The following is a 21,335-nucleotide window of genomic DNA, read 5'->3' as shown; positions in this document are numbered from 1 at the left end:
TGTAATCATCATACTCAGATGTCATATAATATATTTAGGTTATTTAACAATCATACCCAGATGTGAAATGCAATATTGCAAAAGACAATTTCTATGAAATGTAGCATATAGTAGTAGCATCGAATTCATACGTTTATGAATCGAAAGACATGTCAATGCAAAAGATGTGATTTACGCATAAAAGTTAGTAAAAGTATTTTGTAAAAACCAAGTGCAGATCAGCGGTTGCATGAACATTTTATGAAATCATATTTATCAGACAATTGCAACTTTTTATTTTGAATTTGGTTAAAAAGATCTTACATCATCCATCTGTCCCTTGAAGCTTGCATTAGTTCCACATGCTCCTCCTATCTTGAATCCTTGACGTTTCTGAATGTTTCCTGAAAAGGATAAAATCACATTATCATTATGGCATTTGAACGACTGGTTTCTCCATTGTCAATATAATATGACCGGAGTGGGGAGTGTTTGGTGTCTTTCACAGTTTGATTTGACAAAACGCTCAAGGGGTTCCACTATAAAAAGCAAGCACAACACAAACTTACGTGCTGCAGCTTCCAAAACACAAAAGCAATTTAACCAACCAATGAAGCAATATATTTTTCTTCTACAAGTTACCACTTCTAACCAATCAAAGATACTGCCTGAAGTTAAAAACTTCCGGATATCTTATACCTTACATAATACATCTAAATATATCTAAGGTACTCCACCACAGTTGATCATTTATATCAACTTAACGTAGTGTTATACGTCATAATGTTGTCATGATTTTGATTTAATAATTGCCGAACACTTTCAGTATATACCATTCGTGTTAAAGCAACAATACTGGTCAAAACTGATTCACACATTCTAGAAAAAGCATATCATAATATTAACATAGCAAAATATCACAATTTAAAAAAAACGTTCCATACTATAGACTTGTCCAGTAAAAGGGCAACTGATAATGAAACAAATAATACTATCAACAATAACAAAAACCTATGTTGTATATTTGCGGTTATAAATAAAATGTCCTTTACCTGTGAGAGGAACACTTCTTTCCTGGGCGCCTCGCCAGTTCTGTACTTTTGTAGAAAGTTTCTTCCCGTCATACGTCATTGTAACTTCATTCCATCCGGGTACCTATGACGCAGAAAATCAAATATATTTATTATTTATGAATTCTTGTTTTAACTATACAGTAAGTGTACTAAAATAATACTTAATGTTATTATTTTTCTTGATTCACTGACATATCATTTAAAATACTTCAACTCTAAACTTGTTTACTTAATCATATATAAACGAAGTTTTATTATTGTTATATGTATATTCATGATTGCACGAAAACTACGATATTAAATAAGTTTCTTGTCAACTACTGTAAAAATGTCATATGTCATCATTACATGTGTTTCTGAGATAATCAAACTATTCTAGACTACTTACGATATTAAAATTCATCATCTTCATCTTGTTTCTTCCTACCGTTAGCATACCGAGCCTAATGCTTCTCTCATTCGCCTCGATTTTCACAGAAGCGCCTTGACCAGACGTTTGGCAGTTGCTTAGCAATGTCTGATACTGGAAGATGTCACCATTTGGTGCAGCTCGTTTTCGTCTAAAGAGGTCTGGGAAGTCCAAGCCATCAAACTCGAATGGCAATTGGAGACGGGTTTGACGATAAGGCCAAATATTGCCACCAGTCTGGTGGCCCTCCTGTGAGGAACTCTGTGACGTACTTGAACTTCCGGTTAATGAACTTCCGCCTCCAATGGAACTTCCTCCACCTATGAAGAAAAATAATTTCAAGTTGTGTGCGCATAATTCCGTTAGAATATCAATATTTGAATTAATTTATTTTGTTAAAATTTGAATATTTATACAAACAATAATATACGCTTGTGATTTAAGGTAAAATATAACTCATTAGTCAATAAATCAAATATCAATGTAAATTAATTCTTAGCAACAACAATGTTGCCTTGTTCTTAGTGGATGACATTTGCTTCGATGAAAAAGCTTTATAAATGTCTAAAACATAGTTGAAGTTGAACAGATAGTTCGGAGATGTACTTATTGGCAAATATATTAAACAATAAATGGGTTAAAATGAAGATACAAGTGATGACAAATCCAATTAACATGAAAATTCTGAGTAATATGACACTTAGCACTAAAGCAGAGCTCTTGGTTAGTTTGTGTATCTCGAGTTAGTATTTTGGTCTAATCTACCATGAATATGGACGGCATTCTATAGAGTTTATACTGTATATGGACCTTCAACCTTCTAAGGGTGCATCAACATGGTGACTTCTTGCTTCAAATACACATTGGTGCATAACTGAATCTAATCGGAATAATGTCTTCCGTCTAGAAGAAAAATCGATCGACGATAACTGAGTAAAAATTAATATTTTGTCTGTTTTGTAATTAGTGTTAAAGCTAGGTGTGACACTCTTCAATTTCGTTTAAAAGTAGCGTCGTTTTCTCATGTCATTTTGGCATTACTTTAAAAATGATAACGGAACACTCAGTAATGCTGAATAAAAATAATAACATCTTATAAAAATATTGAAATGATAAAATCATATTTTGAAACCTTTAAATTTAGTTAAAATCAATTTGAATTGATAAAATATCCCTGAAAGCTTTAATTTTGGTTAAATCAGACAAATATTGCCACTTATTTACCGATTTGCAACTCTCCACTCTCTTGAGCGGATGAAGATGATGAACCACTTTGACTTCCTGCTGTGCCTCCCAGGTTGTTGAGAATTGTGTTGATGTCTCCGACATCCGCTTCACCACTGCTTCCACCGGAACCACCGAATCCAAAGGAACCACCGGCGGCACTACTGCCAAATCCAGTGCCACCCTGGTCAAAACCCCAGTTGCCTGGTAACCCCAAAAAGGTATTAGCAAAATGTGCCATACAGCCTACTTGAAGGATTGCATTATATCAATATATTGATTATTAGTAAACTGATTCTGAATTCGCTAAGTTATAAAAGCTCGTTTAAAGGATATCATAAACTTTAGTGAGATATCTGAAAGAAAATCGATGTGGTTTTGAAATTATCCGGGTTTTGTAATAGAAGAAAAAGTTAAATAAAATGCAATAGAGATAAGTGTCCATATATATAGTGAACATGCCTCAATTCTCTTATAACAATCAATGGTAAGTCCCAGAACAAGCAAATCTCAATACGGTTTTAACAAACATACGCCTGATTATAGTTTTGATAATTGTTTTTCTGATTTTTTCATATTTAAAAGCAAAATTTAAAATACATGTTGTGAATTAAACGAAGTAAAGAGATTTGCTTGTGAAGGGAAATGTTCCCTGCCACCAACACAGATAAATATGCCAATGTTTCGAAAACGAGAAAATGAAAGTAATGTACAATGCAAACAAATATTAGTATTGAATCAAGTAAAACATCAATTCAGTGTAATGCTTTGTGCCTTAATGCAAATTGCAACACCAAAAAAAGACATTATTTCTCATGCCAGATGATACTTTAAAACTTTCGTAACTCATTAATCCGGCCTCTTTTAACCCCAGTTCCCTCACAATCCAACCGAATATTTCAAAATTGGCTCAACACTCTACTTAGTAATCTGTCTATCTATTTTCATTGAGCAGACATTTTCGACAGACATCCTAGTTGACTGGGTTATCGAGTCTTTAAGCCCCCGAACAAAATTTTGAAATAAAAATTTACCCGAAAATAAGCAATAAACTGAATGTTTGTGGTTTCTGATTATACTTCATGCAGCAAATGCATTTCAGGTTACTCGCAAGCGCGCGCAGCGGTATCGCAGCGGATTGAAGCGCATAGCTAACTACAGTTTGCTTAAGTTTCTTTTTCAGTACAAACACAGAGGACAAGAGCACAACAAGACAGTTCTCGGACGATGAAGGCCACGTATTGATGAAGACGATACCAGTAACACAGCAGCAAAAGAAAGCAGACGAAAGTTTGGTTACCTTTGCGACCTAAGTCGAGCTTGGTCTGTTTCAAGAATTGACCTAAAGATGCCCCTGTATGCGGACCTTGAGGACTAGCTTTTGTCTCGACAATACCCGTCCCTCCAAATGTTGTCTTATACTTGTCATAAAGGGCTGATATTTCTGCTTTCGACATTCCGTTTACATTTAGAAAAGCTCCAATACCTCCGACTCCTTTACCTCTGATATTAGCCCCCATTTGCATGGCAGTACCAGTTTGTCCTTGACCTAAATTACCGTCGACTGCAAATCCGTTTACACCGAAGGTATTCATTTTCCTTTCTGCAGCCAAACCAGTACCTCTATGAGTTCCTTCGATTCCGTTATTACCATTTGTTTCAGTTCCCCATTGCCCATTGCTCATTCCACTACTTGTCAAACTGCTTCCAGTTCTGACCATGTCATCATTGACCCACTGTTTCCCCACCATCCCACCACTAAATATATTCCCACCATTTCCCGACTTTATAACTTGTTCATTTACAATACCAGCACCATTAAGTCTATTGCTGCTTCCCGAATTATAAACCTGATCATTAGCATTAAATTGAACTCGCTGTCCAACTCTGTCAGTTACAGACTGACTATTGCTTGTCTGTCCATTTATACCAAATTGCTGGTTGTTCATACCAGAAACAATCTGGTCATCGAATTGAAAGTTTTGCCCACCTTGGCCTATCATAGATTGACCAATTTTCATTTGGCTAGTACCACTTGATAATTGTCGTTGAGAATCAACCACCCTGCCATTCTCGCTCCATTTGTCATTTTTTCCGGTCCCGGAACCCGTAATAGCCCTTGCTGCTCCTTCAGTGTTAATTTTTCCTATACCATTATGAATCAAATGGTACAAATCTGTTCCATTCACAGTTCCAATTTTTCCATTTGTATTGCCCATTCTACCTACTCTATCTAATTTGTTTGTATTTTCACTATTTGCACTATTACCATTAACCCCAAAGGCAACTGCCATGCTTCCGCTAATACCACTGCCGGTGAATGCGCCACCCTGATCGCTACTGCCACTGGATGTAGATATACTGTTCATACCTTGTTTCTGATTGACTCCGTTAGCTCCATTCCCTTGCATATTCCAGCTACCATCCAAATTAATCTGGTTTCCATCCAATTTTAGCCGCCAGTTTTTACCTGACCCTCCCCCACCTTCCATTTGCTCCCCAAACCTAGAATTGATTCCAACGAAATCACCTTGTCCGAACTTTATCTGTCCAGACCCTCCGTTACTGCCAAAACCATATTGTACATTAGCCCCTCCTCGTAGTCCCATATCATCGCCTTGTTGTCCGAAGCCAGTTTGTGATGCGACACCTCCAGCCAAACCTTGTCCAAAATTAGTTTGCCAAGCTGTTCCTCCTGCTTGGCCATCTCCCCCCATACCCTGTCCGAGGCCATTTTGCGCACCATTCGCACCGCGCACACTTACAGAACCTCCTTTTCCAATGCCATTTTGCAATACACCTCCATGGAATACACCAGCAGCTCCACCCATACCCTGTCCGAGGTCATTTTGTGCCCCATTCGCTCCTTGCAAGCTTCCAGAACCACCATTTTGCCATACACCTCCCTGGAATACACCAGCAGCTCCACCCATACCCTGTCCGAGGTCATTTTGTGCCCCATTCGCTCCTTGCAAGCTTCCAGAACCACCATTTTGCCATACACCTCCCTGGGTTATACCACCCATACCATTGCCACCAGCAGAATGAGACCAAACACCACCTCCCGAAGCCTCTCCACCCGTTGTACCCCATTGTCCGTTAGATACACTATTAACGTCCAATTGGCCATTGGTTTGTCCTTTAGACCCTCCGCTGCCATAAACGCCACCGCTTATTTGTTCATTTACATTCACGCTATTCATCCCAAATTCACCACCACCTTTCGCGACACTGCCGGTACCTCCTTGGAAACCACCTTGTCCACCAGTTATATCCCAACCTCCATTAATTCCATAGTCGAATTGTCCTTGTCCACCGAAACCGGCTCCATTATTTCCTTTTCCACCACCGTATCCACCTTGACTTTGTCCATTTCCCCCCATACCATAACCAATGTTTGTATTGTCTTGCCATTGTACGTTGCTTCCGTCTACTCCACCAAAAACGCCGCCGGCGCCCCAGTTAGACTCACCATTAATTCCGCCTTGCGAACCGAATTGTCCTTGACCTTGCCAGCCGCCTGTAATTGAACCATCATTACCACCCCATGAGCCTGTGCTGCCGCCAGCGCCACCCCAACTACCGCCATTACTACCTCCCTGAGAACCTGCGCTGCCGCCAAAGAACCACGCGTCTTGGCCTGTTCCGCTGTTCCAGTGTTCGTTAGTTCCGAAGTTACCACCACTCCCACCAGATTGAGAACTACCATTAACACTCAACATCCAATCATCATGTCCACCAGATCCGCCATTACCTTGTCCTCCCCAGAACCATCCCTGTCCTTGGCCGTTGCCTTGACCTCCCCAGAACCACCCTTGACCCTGTGCGTTGCCTTGGCCTTGACCTTGCCCTCCAGTGTTTCCTCCTGTAAATGAGAAGTCGCTGCCATATGAGCCACTCCCCAACAACCAGTGGAAGAAACTGTCAAAGGTGAAGCCTCCCTGTCCTCCTTGTCCTCCTTGGCCCCATTCTTGATCCCATCCCTGGCCCCATCCAGAACCTGACCCGCCTTGACTTCCGTATGTTGTTATAAGCCAGTTGATCCAAGCATACCATTGGCTACGGCCCATTCCACCCATTCCGTCGTCGCCTCCGCCCAGTGTTACCTGCCATCCATTGTTGCTCCAGGATATATAGAAATTTCCTCTCAGCAAGTATTCTACTAATACATCTCTGATGGTGGTATTTCTTGTTGCATATAGAATGTCGAATATCCAACGTCTGTCTACAGATCCTTTCTGTCGGTTCATGTCCAGTGCCCAGATAAGTTTGCCCTGCCATTCTGGGCCAGTCATACCATAGTCTCTGACAAACTGGAACCACAGATCTGCTACCACATTTAGTGTTTGTTCATTCATGCCATTATTCCATCCTCCTTGTCCCGTACCGGTACCCATCCCTGTTCCTTGTGTGGTCAGTAACCAGTTGAGCCAGACATTCCATTGGTTCTGACCAACTCCACCAGGTCCACCGCCGGTTCCGCCCATTTCGATTTGCCATCCAGTACCACTCCAGTTGATATTGAAATTTCTGTTTTTTAAGTAGTTCAACCATAAATCTCTTACGGTACCATTCTTCATTGCCATCATAATGTCAATGATCCAGCGTTTATCTAATGAACCTTTCTGGCGGTTGTTATCCAGTGCCCAGATAAGTTTTCCCTGCCAATCTGGACCAGTCAATCCATTATCTCTGACAAACTGTAACCACAGGTCCGCTACAATATTCAGAGTTCGGTCATCCATGCCTTGACCTCCTTGTCCAGTTCCCATTCCCTTTCCATATGTTTGTATCAGCCAGTTCAGCCAGGAGTTCCACTGGCCTTGGCCAGTGCCTGTTCCGCCAATTCCTCCATCGCCAATCTGCCATTTAGTACTGATCCAGTCGATACTGTAATTCCTCTTATTCAAATAATCCAGCCATATATTCTTGATAGTGCTATTCTTCGTTGCAAACAGAATATCGAATATCCAACGTTTATCCAAAGAACCCTTCTTTCGGTCATTAGCTAGTGCCCATTTCAGTTTACCCTCCCATTCAGGACCTGTCATATCGTAATCTCTGACAAATTGATACCACAAGTCGGCAATGATATCAAAGGTGCGGTCATCCATGCCACTGTTCCATCCACCGCCAATGTCCCAATTGGAGTCCGTGAGATTTAGAGACATTAAAAACTTTCTCCATATCCTCATTGTAATATCCACATGGTCACCGCTATGGTCCCTCACCCAGTCATTCACTTCTCTTGTCATAAGTAACTGCAGGAGCAGTCGACGAATTTCCGTTCCACCTTGCATGTTTCCGATTTGCCTGAGAATCTGCCTGATAAAAATAGCACCGTTCCCTGACATCAATTGTCTTAAGATCTGGATAGCGTTTGTCGACTGAGGCATGAAACCAAGATGATATAAAAGAATCTGGAAATCGGGAGATTCAGCAATTTCAACCATGATATTTTCCATTTGGTTTTCGGAGGTAGCAGCAAACATCCTCTTGAACATATTCATTAAATTCACAACATTCCAACTTCCGCCGACAGTGAAATTCCTATTCCATCCGGTCTGGCTATCCCACTTCCACAGGAAGTCTCCCTTCCATCCGGCATCGACCGGATATCCGCCCATATCAAACCTGTTCTCCCATCTGTCGAATTTAAACTTGAACTTGAGAGCAAATTTGTCCGTATAGTCAATACTTCCAAGATTCCAAATATTGATGCTTGATGCCCCGTTGAAGTGAGCTGTGCCATATTTCGTCTTGCGGACACCCATGTTATTGATTTGGGTCTGTTTTCCAGACTTGTCCAACATGTTCACGTCGAAATTCAGATGTACCGATTCCATACATTTGTCTACAAAAGAGAATACAAAAAAACCATATTAGTCATTTGAATTTTAAGTACATTAAATTTCACATTTAATAAATATTTTTAACATAACTTATATTTTCATAATGTCTTGATTGGCATAAAATATTTCTAATGTAGTCAGTTTGTTGGATTTACGACAAGCTGTAAACATAATGCTCCACCACCGACAGAGCATAAGCATACTTTTCACTTGAACAATAATTGGTGTTAAATCTTGATTAAATTTATAAATATTTATATATCATTTATTTCTAATTAATACCAAAATAATATAGATTAAGTTATTTTGATTTTGATGCATGTGCAATCAGGACTTCATTCCATATACACGTAGGACATAGTGCCACGAATCGTTCGGGACACTATTTATTATTTCTTATATTTTTTTTATCTTGAAGAAAAATTAGAATCTGAAACATTTTCAATGGTGGTATTACTGTAAAGAAAATAACTGTCATAACAAACGAAAAAAATTATCTATTGACAAATCGACGTATCAGCTTACCTTGAGGCGTTACTGGTACGTAGGTTGAGGTAGCGATCACGCAGGTGCAGTAACCTTTATCGAAAATAGTCCCAGGAGCACACCTCCTAACCATCTTTCCTTTCCCCGGAACTGATTCCATGTAAAAACGTCCATCCCAATGTACTTCCTTTTCACAGTTAGCTACAAAATAATATTATTTTCTTGAAAAATATTCTGTCTTTGGAATTTACATTTAAATCCCTTGCGGATAGACATTTATCCATTGGGACGACGTCATTGTTATGTGAGTGAAAAGCATGCGCTCGCAAACATATGACGTCATAATACCTAACCGAAAGGGCAGATAACTCCGCAATACAGAATCGTAAACAGAACATGGCGGCATTATTAGTTTCTTTATCTGAACGGTTTTTATGGGTAGTTTAAGCACTATATCATTCATCATAGTGAATAAATTTGCGACTAAATTCGTTTTACTTTTAAAGTAAGATTATAATATTTACAATGAATACCAGGCCCCAAGATCATGAAACTGTCGTAAGTTAAAAAAGTCTTAACTTTAGACTTTAGCCAATCACAGATAACGTAACAAAAACACACGTAATTTTGATTGGCTAAGCAAAAACTTCAGTCTAAAATTGTTTCATGACCCTGGGGCCTGTATTATTTAAACTTTAAATATCAGGCCGAGATCATTTAAAGCAGTCCTAACTGAAAACAGTCCTAAATTTTGACTTAACCAATCACATGTTACAAACCAAAACGTACGCCATTTGAAATTGGCTAACCAAAAAATTGAATCAGACAGTTTATTTTCGTTGGGCCTGGAGTATTTATATTTAAATTGATCATTTTGCTATCCTTTGCTGGACAGAAACAGCATTTGAACCGTTTTGCTGAGTATGAATTTATGTGATGCTGCACTTACGCGAAATGATAAGCCCGCCATCAGGTGGACAGGGCATTTTGCAGGCCATTCCTCGGATACAGCCCATTCCCTCCATGTAGTATGTGCCTTCAGGACAACAGGAAGCGACGCTGTAACCTTTCACGCACACCCAATGGGAGCGGCATCCGTGGTCAGCCATTCCGTAAGTAAATCCATCAGGGGCGTTGATGCAGGGATCTGAAAGGTGTATAATAAAGCTTACACAACATGAAAAATCAGTTGTACATTTTACTGATATATAGAAGTGCACTGCATATTTTGCAGAATAATCGCGGTAGTCGTATACTACATGTACTTGTTTGTCTCGCGGTCAATTTAAACCTTCGACAAAATAAAACTTGTTAAAATGGTTTATATAGTCACAAATCTGAAATTTACTTTTAATGTACTTCATTATACATAATTATGATATTTACCAAAAAAAAAAAAAAAAAAAACAAAAAAAAAACACACATTTTGAAAAAAATGTAAAGATGGTTTGTTTTATTATTAGTCTTTGTTAGCGATCTCACTGTAGGTATACGTGTTTATATGCAATAAATCTTCCATACTTTGAAATGCATACAATATATGAATAAGAGCGTAGCAACATTAGAGATTGCTTCTCTGAACGGACGCGTTTATTAGCTTGCTACACACATGTGATGTGTTCAATAAGACATTGTAACTCAAAGAATATCACTAAATATGTTATGTACACTGACTAATCCTGTCCCGAAATGACTTTAACTTAAAGAATATCACTAAATATGTTATACACACTGACTAAATCCTGTCCCGAAATGACTTTAACTTAAAGAATATCACTAAATATGTTATGTACACTGACTAAATCCTGTCCCGAAATGACTTTAACTTAAAGAATATCACTAAATATGTTATGTACACTGACTAAATCCTGTCCCGAAATGACTTTAACTTAAAGAATATCACTAAATATGTTATGTACACTGACTAAATCCTATCCCGAAATGACTTTAACTTAAAGAAAATCATTAAATATGTAATGTACACTGACTAAATCCTGTCCCGAAATGACTTTAACTTGAAGAATATCACTAAATATGTTGTGTACAATGACTAAATCCTGTCCCGAAATGACTTTAACTTAAAGAAAATCATTAAATATGTAATGTACACTGACTAAATCCTGTCCCGAAATGACTTTAACTTAAAGAATATCACTAAATATGTTATGTACACTGTCTAAATCCTGTCCCGAAATGACTTTAACTTAAAGAATATCACTAAATATGTTATGTACACTGTCTAAATCCTGTCCCGAAATGACTTTAACTTAAAGAATATCACTAAATATGTTATGTACACTGTCTAAATCCTGTCCCGAAATGACTTTAACTTAAAGAATATCACTAAATATGTTATGTACACTGTCTAAATCCTGTCCCGAAATGACTTTGACTTAAAGAATATCACTAATATTATGTACACTGACTAAACTGTCCCAATGACTTTAACTAAGAAATCACTAAATATGTAATGTACACTGACTAAATCCTGTCCCGAAATGACTTTAACTTAAAGAATATCACTAAATATGTAATGTACACTGACTAAATCCTGTCCCGAAATGACTTTATCTTAAAGAATATCACTAAATATGTAATGTACACTGACTAAATCCTGTCCCGAAATGACTTTAACTTAAAGAATATCACTAAATATGTAATGTACACTGACTAAATCCTGTCCCGAAATGACTTTAACTTAAAGAATATCACTAAATATGTTATGTACACTGACTAAATCCTGTCCCGAAATGACTTTAACTTAAAGAATATCACTAAATATGTAATGTACACTGACTAAATCCTGTCCAGAAATGACTTTAACTTAAAGAATATCACTAAATATGTAATGTAAACTGACTAAATCCTGTCCCGAAATGACTTTAACTTAAAGAATATCACTAAATATGTAATGTACACTGACTAAATCCTGTCCCGAAATGACTTTAACTTAAAGAATATCACTAAATATGTAATGTACACTGACTAAATCCTGTCCCGAAATGACTTTAACTTAAAGAATATCACTAAATATGTAATGTACACTGACTAAATCCTGTCCCGAAATGACTTTAACTTAAAGAATATCACTAAATATGTAATGTACACTGACTAAATCCTGTCCCGAAATGACTTTAACTTAAAGAATATCACTAAATATGTAATGTACACTGACTAAATCCTGTCCCGAAATGACTTTAACTTAAAGAATATCACTAAATATGTTATGTACACTGACTAAATCCTGTCCCGAAATGACTTTAACTTAAAGAATATCACTAAATATGTTATACACACTGACTAAATTCTGTCCCGAAATGACTTTAACTTAAAGAATATCACTAAATATGTAATGTAACTGACTAAAATGACAACTAAAGAAAATAAATGTAATGTACACTGACTAAATCCTGTCCCGAAATGACTTTAACTTAAAGAATATCACTAAATATGTAATGTACACTGACTAAATCCTGTCCCGAAATGACTTTAACTTAAAGAATATCACTAAATATGTAATGTACACTGTCTAAATCCTGTCCCGAAATGACTTTAACTTAAAGAATATCACTAAATATGTTATGTACACTGACTAAATCCTATCCCGAAATGACTTTAACTTAAAGAATATCACTAAATATGTAATGTACACCGACTAATTCTTGTCCCGAAATGACTTTAACTTAAAGAATATCACTAAATATGTTATGTACACTGACTATGTACACTGACTAATGTCCCGAAATGACTTTATCTTAAAGAATATCACTAAATATGTTATGTACACTGACTAATTCTTGTCCCGAAATGACTTTATCTTAAAGAATATCACTAAATATGTAATGTACACTGACTAAATCCTGTCCCGAAATGACTTTAACTTAAAGAAAATCACTAAATATGTTTATGTACACTGACTAATTCTTGTCCCGAAATGACTTTATCTTAAAGAATATCACTAAATATGTAATGTACACTGACTAAATCTTGTCCCGAAATGACTTTAACTTAAAGAATATCACTAAATATGTAATGTACACTGACTAAATCCTGTCCCGAAATGACTTTAACTTAAAGAATATCACTAAATATGTTATGTACACTGACTAATTCCTGTCCCGAAATGACTTTATCTTAAAGAATATCACTAAATATGTAATGTACACTGACTAATTCTTGTCCCGAAATGACTTTATCTTAAAGAATATCACTAAATATGTAATGTACACCGACTAAATCCTGTCCCGAAATGACTTAACTTAAAGAATATCACTAAATATGTAATGTACACTGACTAAATCCTTCCGAAATGATTAACTTAAGAATATCACTAAATATATTATGTACACGACTAAATCCTGTCCCGAAATGACTTTAACTTAAAGAATATCACTAAATATGTTATGTACACTGACTAAATCCTGTCCCGAAATGACTTTAACTTAAAGAATATCACTAAATATGTTGTGTACAATGACTAAATCCTGTCCCGAAATGACTTTAACTTAAAGAATATCACTAAATATGTTATGTACACTGACTAAATCCTGTCCCGAAATGACTTTAACTTAAAGAATATCACTAAATATGTAATGTACACTGACTAAATCCTGTCCCGAAATGACTTTAACTTAAAGAATATCACTAAATATGTTGTGTACAATGACTAAATTTTGTCCCGAAATGACTATTATTTGACCTTACCTTGTGGACACATTACATTCATGGATGGTCGGCATGTAATGGCGTCTTCGTCCCAGAACTGACCATATGGACAGTCTTTAATGGCACCCATGATGTTTCGTCCATCTCTCCAGCACTGGACGTACTTCGTACAATCTCCCGGGTAGGGGTTGAAACCGGTATCGCTGTTCATAAGACATCCAGCACACAACTCTACAAAACGAAATAAATATAACATATAACATAACTTTCGTGTTTTATCCTGGAAAATGCGGAACCATACACATTTAATCCGAAAAATTGCGAAAATTTGTGAAAGGTGAAATGTAAACATGATATACATGTACTGGAAATGTGAAAATGCATCACTTTCACATTTTTTCATAGTTCATATAAAACTACATATATATTCACATTTTATTATTAAAAATGTGAAAGCGTTAACTTTTTTTCCTGAAAAGTAAAACTTGAAAAATGTGAAAACATGAAACCTTTTACATTTATCCTGGAAAATGTTTAACCATTCACATTTTCTAATTGGAAATGTAAAACCACTTACATTTTGTTATGGAAAATGTTTAACTATTCACATTTTATCCCATTTTCGGTCCAAGGTGTAACGCACACCTGGGATCGAGAATGATTTTATCCTGGAAAATGTGAAATCTTGAAAACTTACGGTTGAAGTCTGGAGCAGGTGTTGAGACTGGAGGTGGGGCTGGTGTTGTCTTTGGTGTGGTAGCAACTACAAAATAGAAAATGTTGTTTCCTTTTTAAAATATGAAACGGTAGCTGTTTCATTATATATTTCTTTCGTCAACTACGACATCAGTCATTATTTTAAGTCAACAATGTAATGCAGTTAATGATTTAGTGTTGCGTTCATCGTATGAACTAATTATAACCTCGAGGAAAACTGTAAAATAAAAACACACTAAAATTAAATTAAATACCGTATACACAATTATTTCCGCATGTCAAACATTTCACGACATATGTAATAAAAGAGAAAACCCAAATTTGGAAAATTTTAATTTCGTGTTCTGTACAGTGTGTAAATATCAACTATCAAAATAATTGAATTTTCGATACCACATCAATGGCCTTTGTCATCATGAAAATACATTTCACGCAATAATTACCGGCTAAATAGTAATCTATTACTTACTTTCACAAATCATGTCCCGAATTCTTGGCATCATACTTTCTAGACGGTTGAAGTTCATCGCCCTGAACAGTTTACGAGAGTCTGAAGCGATGTTTGCCAGTTCTCCTACGTTGACCTTTGACCCTATTCCCAAGGTCACGAAGTCCACTCCTTCTTTCTTGGCCAGTTCAGCTTGGAGTTTGGTATCTCCAGGATTTGTTGATGTTTGGTCTGTGATCAGGACACCTATAAATAATATCAAAAGACGAAATTTTATTTACTGTATTGTTGTCTAGTTTAGCGAGCAAAAATATCGCGATCTCCTTTGTGAAAGTAATTCGTGGGGAAAGATTTTCGCGCATTTATCAATTTGTAAAATTAATAAGCTATACATGCTTTCTTACTAGTCATGTTTTCTCTATTACTTGCAAATATATTTAAATTCGCAGAAATTTACATCACACACAAATTAAAATAACTGTTAAGTATTTCGCGTTTTAGATATGTTCTTATTAGTTGTACATTGTATATGGAAAGTTGGAAAGTTTAATTTCAATGCAAACACCGGAACAGTATGAGGGAACATCGTTGGTTTATTGATCGGAAGTGATAATATCGTCAAAGAAGGTGACAGAAGAGAAGTAATCATTATTAATATATTTAGGAAAATAGTTTCGTATTATATTAATTTTATTTTTGATTATACCGATACTTATAGAAAACTTTTTGATGTAATATTATCATGAAAACGTACCTATTTTTGGAGCTCCATTTCTAGCTTGTGTGTTGAAAGATTCACGTAATTTAGCCAAGGCTGAAACATAACAGTGAGTTATTAAAACAAATCAAATAAATATATAAGTGGCTTTTAATCACAACATTACACGAGGTTTTTTCAACAAGAAAATGTTATCGTATTTGTATATAATGTGTAATAAAAAAAAATATTTATGTTAACCACTAGGCCACCGTGGCTTCAGGCTGCGTAAAAATGGAGAGTATCGCTCATGTGTAAACATAAAAAAGGGACGGAGAAAATGTTATTTTTAACCAAAGAGTTTTTGTATATTTTATATAGAACCAATTGTGCTTAAATGAGTTACTTAGCACCACAAATAAGTGTTATTAAGCAGGTGGTATCTATCTGTCACTTAAGCTGATTCTCTAACAGTTAAATGTTTGTACATAGTTATGATTGCATCGATCCTACCATATTAAGGGTAATGCCAATTTGAATTATGGCCTTTGGCACTTACCGGCAGCGGTGTTAGCACCTCCTCTCGGATGAGTAAAGCTATTGATATGGTTCTGGATGTCAAACACTTCTTTATAGGGTTGAAGAGACATGTGATCCCCAACACCTTGACTGTACACCACTACACCAATATGGTGAGCCCCTCGTGTTACGTACAGGTTCCGTACCAGACCACTGACGAACTTCTGGTTCATTCCCCAGTTGTCTTCCTTGATGTCGTCCGAACCGTGGATCATGAAAACAATTTCTGCTGGTACCTCGCATCCTGGATCTAAAAATGCATATAAAATATCACATACCGACATAGGGCATCAAGGGATTGAAGGTGACCATTTTCTTGTGGTGAGAACTGAGATCTGTGCGAATTTGTTCAAAAGCAGATTACATATATTGAATGATTCATTTGCCATTTACTTTAAAATCTTTAATTGTATCTTCTTTAAACACAATTAATCACTCAAGACCTTTCAGAAATTGTGTCAAGTTAGCTATGATAGATTTTTTTAATTTTGATTTGAAATTGTCCTTTTTTCAACAACTGGGCCCAGAAAGAGCACTATTATAGTTCACTTATAATTTATTTTTACGAACACAGAATAGTAAAAGAGCAAAGTCTATAAAACATAGCAGAGTTTTTATGACTTACACATTACTAACTAATGATATATTTCACAGGGAAACACACATTTTCAAAGAATATGTGAACATTTTACATACCCGTAAATATATATGAAGGCAAGAGTAGAATGTTATATATTTCAAATGTCAGCTTACAGTTCATAAGACTGTAGAGAATCTCATCTTTTCGAAAAATTCCATGTACCTTAAGTGTGTTTCGAAGAGTTTGTCAAAATATATGCGAGACAAATATATTAGATAAGAACAAACATGGTACAATTGAATCAGCCAATCCAAAGCCATGTTTTAAAGTAATCAAATAATTAAATGTATAAGCCAGTGAGAACACTTGTTAAAAGACAGATTTAATTATTCATCCTACTTACACGGCGGGATAGTAATGGGTGGCGGTATGGGTGTGGTCACTAGCTGAGTGGTAGTTGTCGTCGTAATTACTGAAATAAAAGAACATTAATATAAAAAAATGAAACTACGGGACATGGATTGATAAAAGCCAACTGAATGTCTGAACCAAAATTCAAAAGTTACTTTACCATAAAAAATAATGTGAAAGCGTCAGATGCAATTTCTGACGAAAGAAATGCACATTTCATTCTATAAAACTTTAAGGTTTGTTTCACTGTTTGGCTGTTACTACATATAGTAATGGCATTCTACTATACGGTACTTCTGTCTGACAATGTCTTGAAATCTAAGACAATGCCGGTATTGTTTCATTATTTGATATATTGGAAATTGATAAGTTCAGTAGAAACAGTAAGCTAATAACTTTTGTATACACTTATCGAACTGATTTTGCATTTTTTTTTATAAAATTAAAAGCCCTACCAGTTTAGGAATATACCTTTCATTCAAAATTACATTCATATGTCGTACTAGCGCCTGTAATAGTTATGAATACAATGTTGATTTTCTCTATGGTGTTGATATCGGGGATATAGGAGATTATATCAAACTGTGCTTGAATCCTTGACAGAAGTTAACACCCATCTCTACAATCTCTTACTGTATGCACATGTATGATCTCAAATAATGGTGATAGGCAACTGCAATATAACCTTGAAATCCATATTCATTATTTTCATCCATTTTTCAGTATTAATGACTCTAATATATTCAAATTTAGAAATAAATAAAAAAATACGTTCTTTGTATATTCTTCAATGGATTTTGCATATATGTATATACTATTGTTTAGTCAAAGAAAGAACGTCATTTGCTTACTATTTTTAGATATAACAGAAATAAATCTATCATCTCTCATATGTTCACATTAATATTGAATAATTAACACCATTAATCTATAGTTCAAAGATTTTTTTATTGATTATTAAAGAGTCAATTCACAGTGAAGCTGTCCTTGAATCAGAAGACTTTAATGACTTAGTCAACTGAGGAATATATTTCTGATACAAAAAGAGAAAGAAAAATAAAAACTCCACAAGAAATAATTATCTTAATTTTCAATAACTAGAATAAACATTATGTAATTTCAGCTTGCCTATACAAAACTCAAACATGCGCAATCAATACATTTCATAAGGTATTTATAAGATATTGATTATTATGTGCATTTTACATTGTTTATAGTTTGTTATTGGTTACTGGGTGCAAAGAATACTGCGACTGACTAAGTGCATTAGGTATGGGCACTGATCCAGGTCCGCCCTGCGTTTAACAAATGGATATGTCACCAAGGCGACGGGTGTGTTTTATCTCTGTCATACTGCGCTTGAGTTCATAGGAAATCTCAATGATTGAAGATCATCTCTTCCATGATGTGAAAAAAAGTCTAAAAATAGAACGCCTCTTGGCAGAATCGGGGAAGTCCGTTTACAGGACAAAAAGACATGAAAAAGCTTTATAACTATTTTCAGAGTTGTTTCTGCTGGCTGTTTATTTATTTAATTAATGCTATTGCATTTGTGTAAAATTAAATGATGCCAACGACCCACGCAAAATGTGTCGAAATTCATTTAGTCCGGTTTCCGTTGTTATTTTGTTAATTTGCTTAATATTTTGCCCCTAAATGAGAAAATAAAATGGTGATTATTTATCATTATCATAAATTCGATCAAGAGTATGGTATTGTTTTCATCTTGTCTTTAATTTAACGATACAGTTAGATACACTATAATTCAATAACATTTAGTATAGCAAATTGTATTTTCATTCTAAACATTGACTTATCTGGGTATTAACTAACTGAGCAAGAACCAAGATGATTTAAACCTATGCAGGGTATTACTTTCTAACACAAATAGTTCATTATATGTGAAAGAATGAGCAATTTAGACTATTAATAAATACAACAATATGAACACGTGGCCGAAAGGACTAACTTTCTATCACAAATAGCTAGCTGTATCTGTAAATAACCCATTAATACGGTGTATTTTTTGGTTGCAGATATTAAACTAGCTTACCAAGTTCGTACAGATATAAATAGCTGAAATAATTCATAGTGGGAATCATTGTACAGAAACGTGTCTCCATCGGATCGAAATAGTTACATAATAGCAAACATATATAACTAGCTGCCGCCATTTTGTAGCCAAAGAATGTGTTTTTTTTTTTTGTAAATCTGATTTTATAACATATCTTTCATGTTTGTTGTAGAACATGGATGGGTAACTTTTATAATAATATACAATTTAAGTTATTATAATATAAGTTATTATAACTATTAACATAATGTAATAATAACAGTCATTCTTAAAACAATCAATACGTGTGAAATAAATCAACTGTGTAAAGTATATTCTGAAATGTAAATTCCTTTATGAGCCTCTAGACTCGTCTCGTGTCCACGGCAGTACATGCATATTTCCTGAGGTAAAACAAGCGGTTCTTGTGTTTATTCATACCACATGGGTGTAACGGTGCGAACTGTCACCAGTGAAGGTGATAGACAGTCAGCAATATTATACCCAGGGGCAATATCCATTCTTATAACATCTTTGTCTGTAAAATTTCAGTAACATACATGTAGCGATATACATTTAAAATATGTCAGTTTTTTTCCATTAAAAATATGTTCTTGGAAATATTCAGAAATAATAATAAGCTATACGTGCCGCAGTTTCCATATTGAGCAATTCATAAGTAAAAAATATAGTAAAAATAACATAAGTTATATTTTTAACTCTTATTTCATTACACGAGCATTATAAATTCTATAATTAAAGTCGAAATAAACCATCAGCATATAAGTTAATAAACAAACGTTACGAGGGTATTTATTGACATTGCTATTAAATAATAATTACAATGGGACTATTTCATATACATGTACCACGTGATACCCGATAACGTTTGTGCGAGACCATGCCAGTATCTTCAGTGGCGATGGAACGTTACTATTCGTAATCTTCTCGCTGAAATGACGTTAGCTCGGGATATCATTGTCAGCGTCATTACATCATCAATAGAAAAAATCGTCCTGTACAAACGTTATCAGATATCATGTGGTACGTAAATTAGTCGCATTATAAACATTCTTTTCCACTGTTAGTTTTTCATGTTAAATGCTTTGGAAATACTGATGTCCTGTTACTGAATTAAATTATTTTTTGACATATTATGATTTTTTTAAGAAGTAAATTGGTTTGATTCAGTCCTGTCACAATGCTTACACGATATTTGATGCAATGTAACGTCATTAAATTTGTGTCTTAAAAAGTCGGACCCGTAGAAGAAAATGTAATAAAATTATTATGTTTGAAAAATAATGTGATTGATGGAATATACTCATTCATATAAAGTGTATGGAAGAATAGGGATTTGCACCCCACGAAAATTCCTCGACAAACATTGAGGACGTCACTTCGGAATGTTTAACCACTATTAGTCTTACCGTCGTATGAAAGATTTTGTTTCCGTTAATGTTATGAAAGGTACACTACCATTCCGAAAGGGTTTTAATTTAAAACGGGAATGTAGAATGAAATTGATGATTTGGTTAACAATTCATTTAAATAGATTAATTTTTTATTTAACTTAACGCGGATCTCGTTAGTTGACTATCTTTGCGCCGGAACGTAAAAGAAAAATGAATCTTATTTTACTGTTAATAAGAATCACTCAGGGACGCCTGCACTTGTTTTGTGTTGTAACCCAATCTTAGGCAATTGATATACACTCTCTTATGTTATTATTGTTTTTAAGAAACTTTAATGTTTGTTTATGGTAATGGGTCTTAATTAGTAGTTTAATCTCGTGAAAGATTTTGGCCGCCAACCCTCGGCAAGCCTCAGTTTCACCAGCCAAAATCTTTCACTCGGGTTGAGATATCCCTGTCCACTTGACGGATCCATGTAAGATTCTATTATTCTGGTAATGTTATGAAAGGTACACTACCATTCCGAAATGGTTTGAAATTTCATTTTTCAAATTTAGAGATATTTTTAAGATGATCCACCGCCGACAGAGCGTAAACGATACTCATTTGAACAATAATTGGTGTTTAGGCATGTGAATATATGCCTAATCAATAAAATTAATAACTTGTTCTGCTGTTGTTCTGATGTTAGCGGATGCTCACTCAGATACTGTTCCATATAGGACATATTGCCATGGAAATTTTTTT

At 35.5% G+C, this 21,335-nt stretch overlaps 1 protein-coding gene across 5 annotated transcripts in view; it reads right to left on the bottom strand.

Moving 5' to 3' along the window:
- The window catches only part of LOC138310380 (uncharacterized), a 34,801-nt gene that overhangs the window by 1,064 nt on the left and 12,402 nt on the right, over window positions 1-21,335 (bottom strand). For 2 of the 5 annotated variants that reach the window (XM_069251581.1, XM_069251580.1), the window contains exons 8-20: window positions 17,113-17,181; window positions 16,110-16,379; window positions 15,608-15,667; window positions 14,875-15,099; window positions 14,386-14,451; window positions 13,728-13,919; window positions 9,973-10,170; window positions 9,063-9,224; window positions 3,986-8,539; window positions 2,686-2,889; window positions 1,441-1,781; window positions 1,032-1,134; window positions 304-383 (exon numbers count right to left, since the gene is read on the bottom strand). In XM_069251581.1, coding sequence (XP_069107682.1) covers window positions 304-383; window positions 1,032-1,134; window positions 1,441-1,781; window positions 2,686-2,889; window positions 3,986-8,539; window positions 9,063-9,224; window positions 9,973-10,170; window positions 13,728-13,919; window positions 14,386-14,451; window positions 14,875-15,099; window positions 15,608-15,667; window positions 16,110-16,379; window positions 17,113-17,181 — 6,524 coding nt within the window. The remainder of the gene's footprint in view (window positions 1-303; window positions 384-1,031; window positions 1,135-1,440; window positions 1,782-2,685; window positions 2,890-3,985; window positions 8,540-9,062; window positions 9,225-9,972; window positions 10,171-13,727; window positions 13,920-14,385; window positions 14,452-14,874; window positions 15,100-15,607; window positions 15,668-16,109; window positions 16,380-17,112; window positions 17,182-21,335) is intronic. The other 3 variants (XM_069251583.1, XM_069251584.1, XM_069251582.1) reach the window with 3 other exon arrangements.

This window comes from Argopecten irradians, chromosome 16, assembly GCF_041381155.1.
Source record: "Argopecten irradians isolate NY chromosome 16, Ai_NY, whole genome shotgun sequence".
NCBI classification, from domain to species: domain Eukaryota; kingdom Metazoa; phylum Mollusca; class Bivalvia; order Pectinida; family Pectinidae; genus Argopecten; species Argopecten irradians.
Note: the sequence above shows the minus strand (reverse complement) of the source record. Positions and strands in the feature narration are given on the sequence as shown.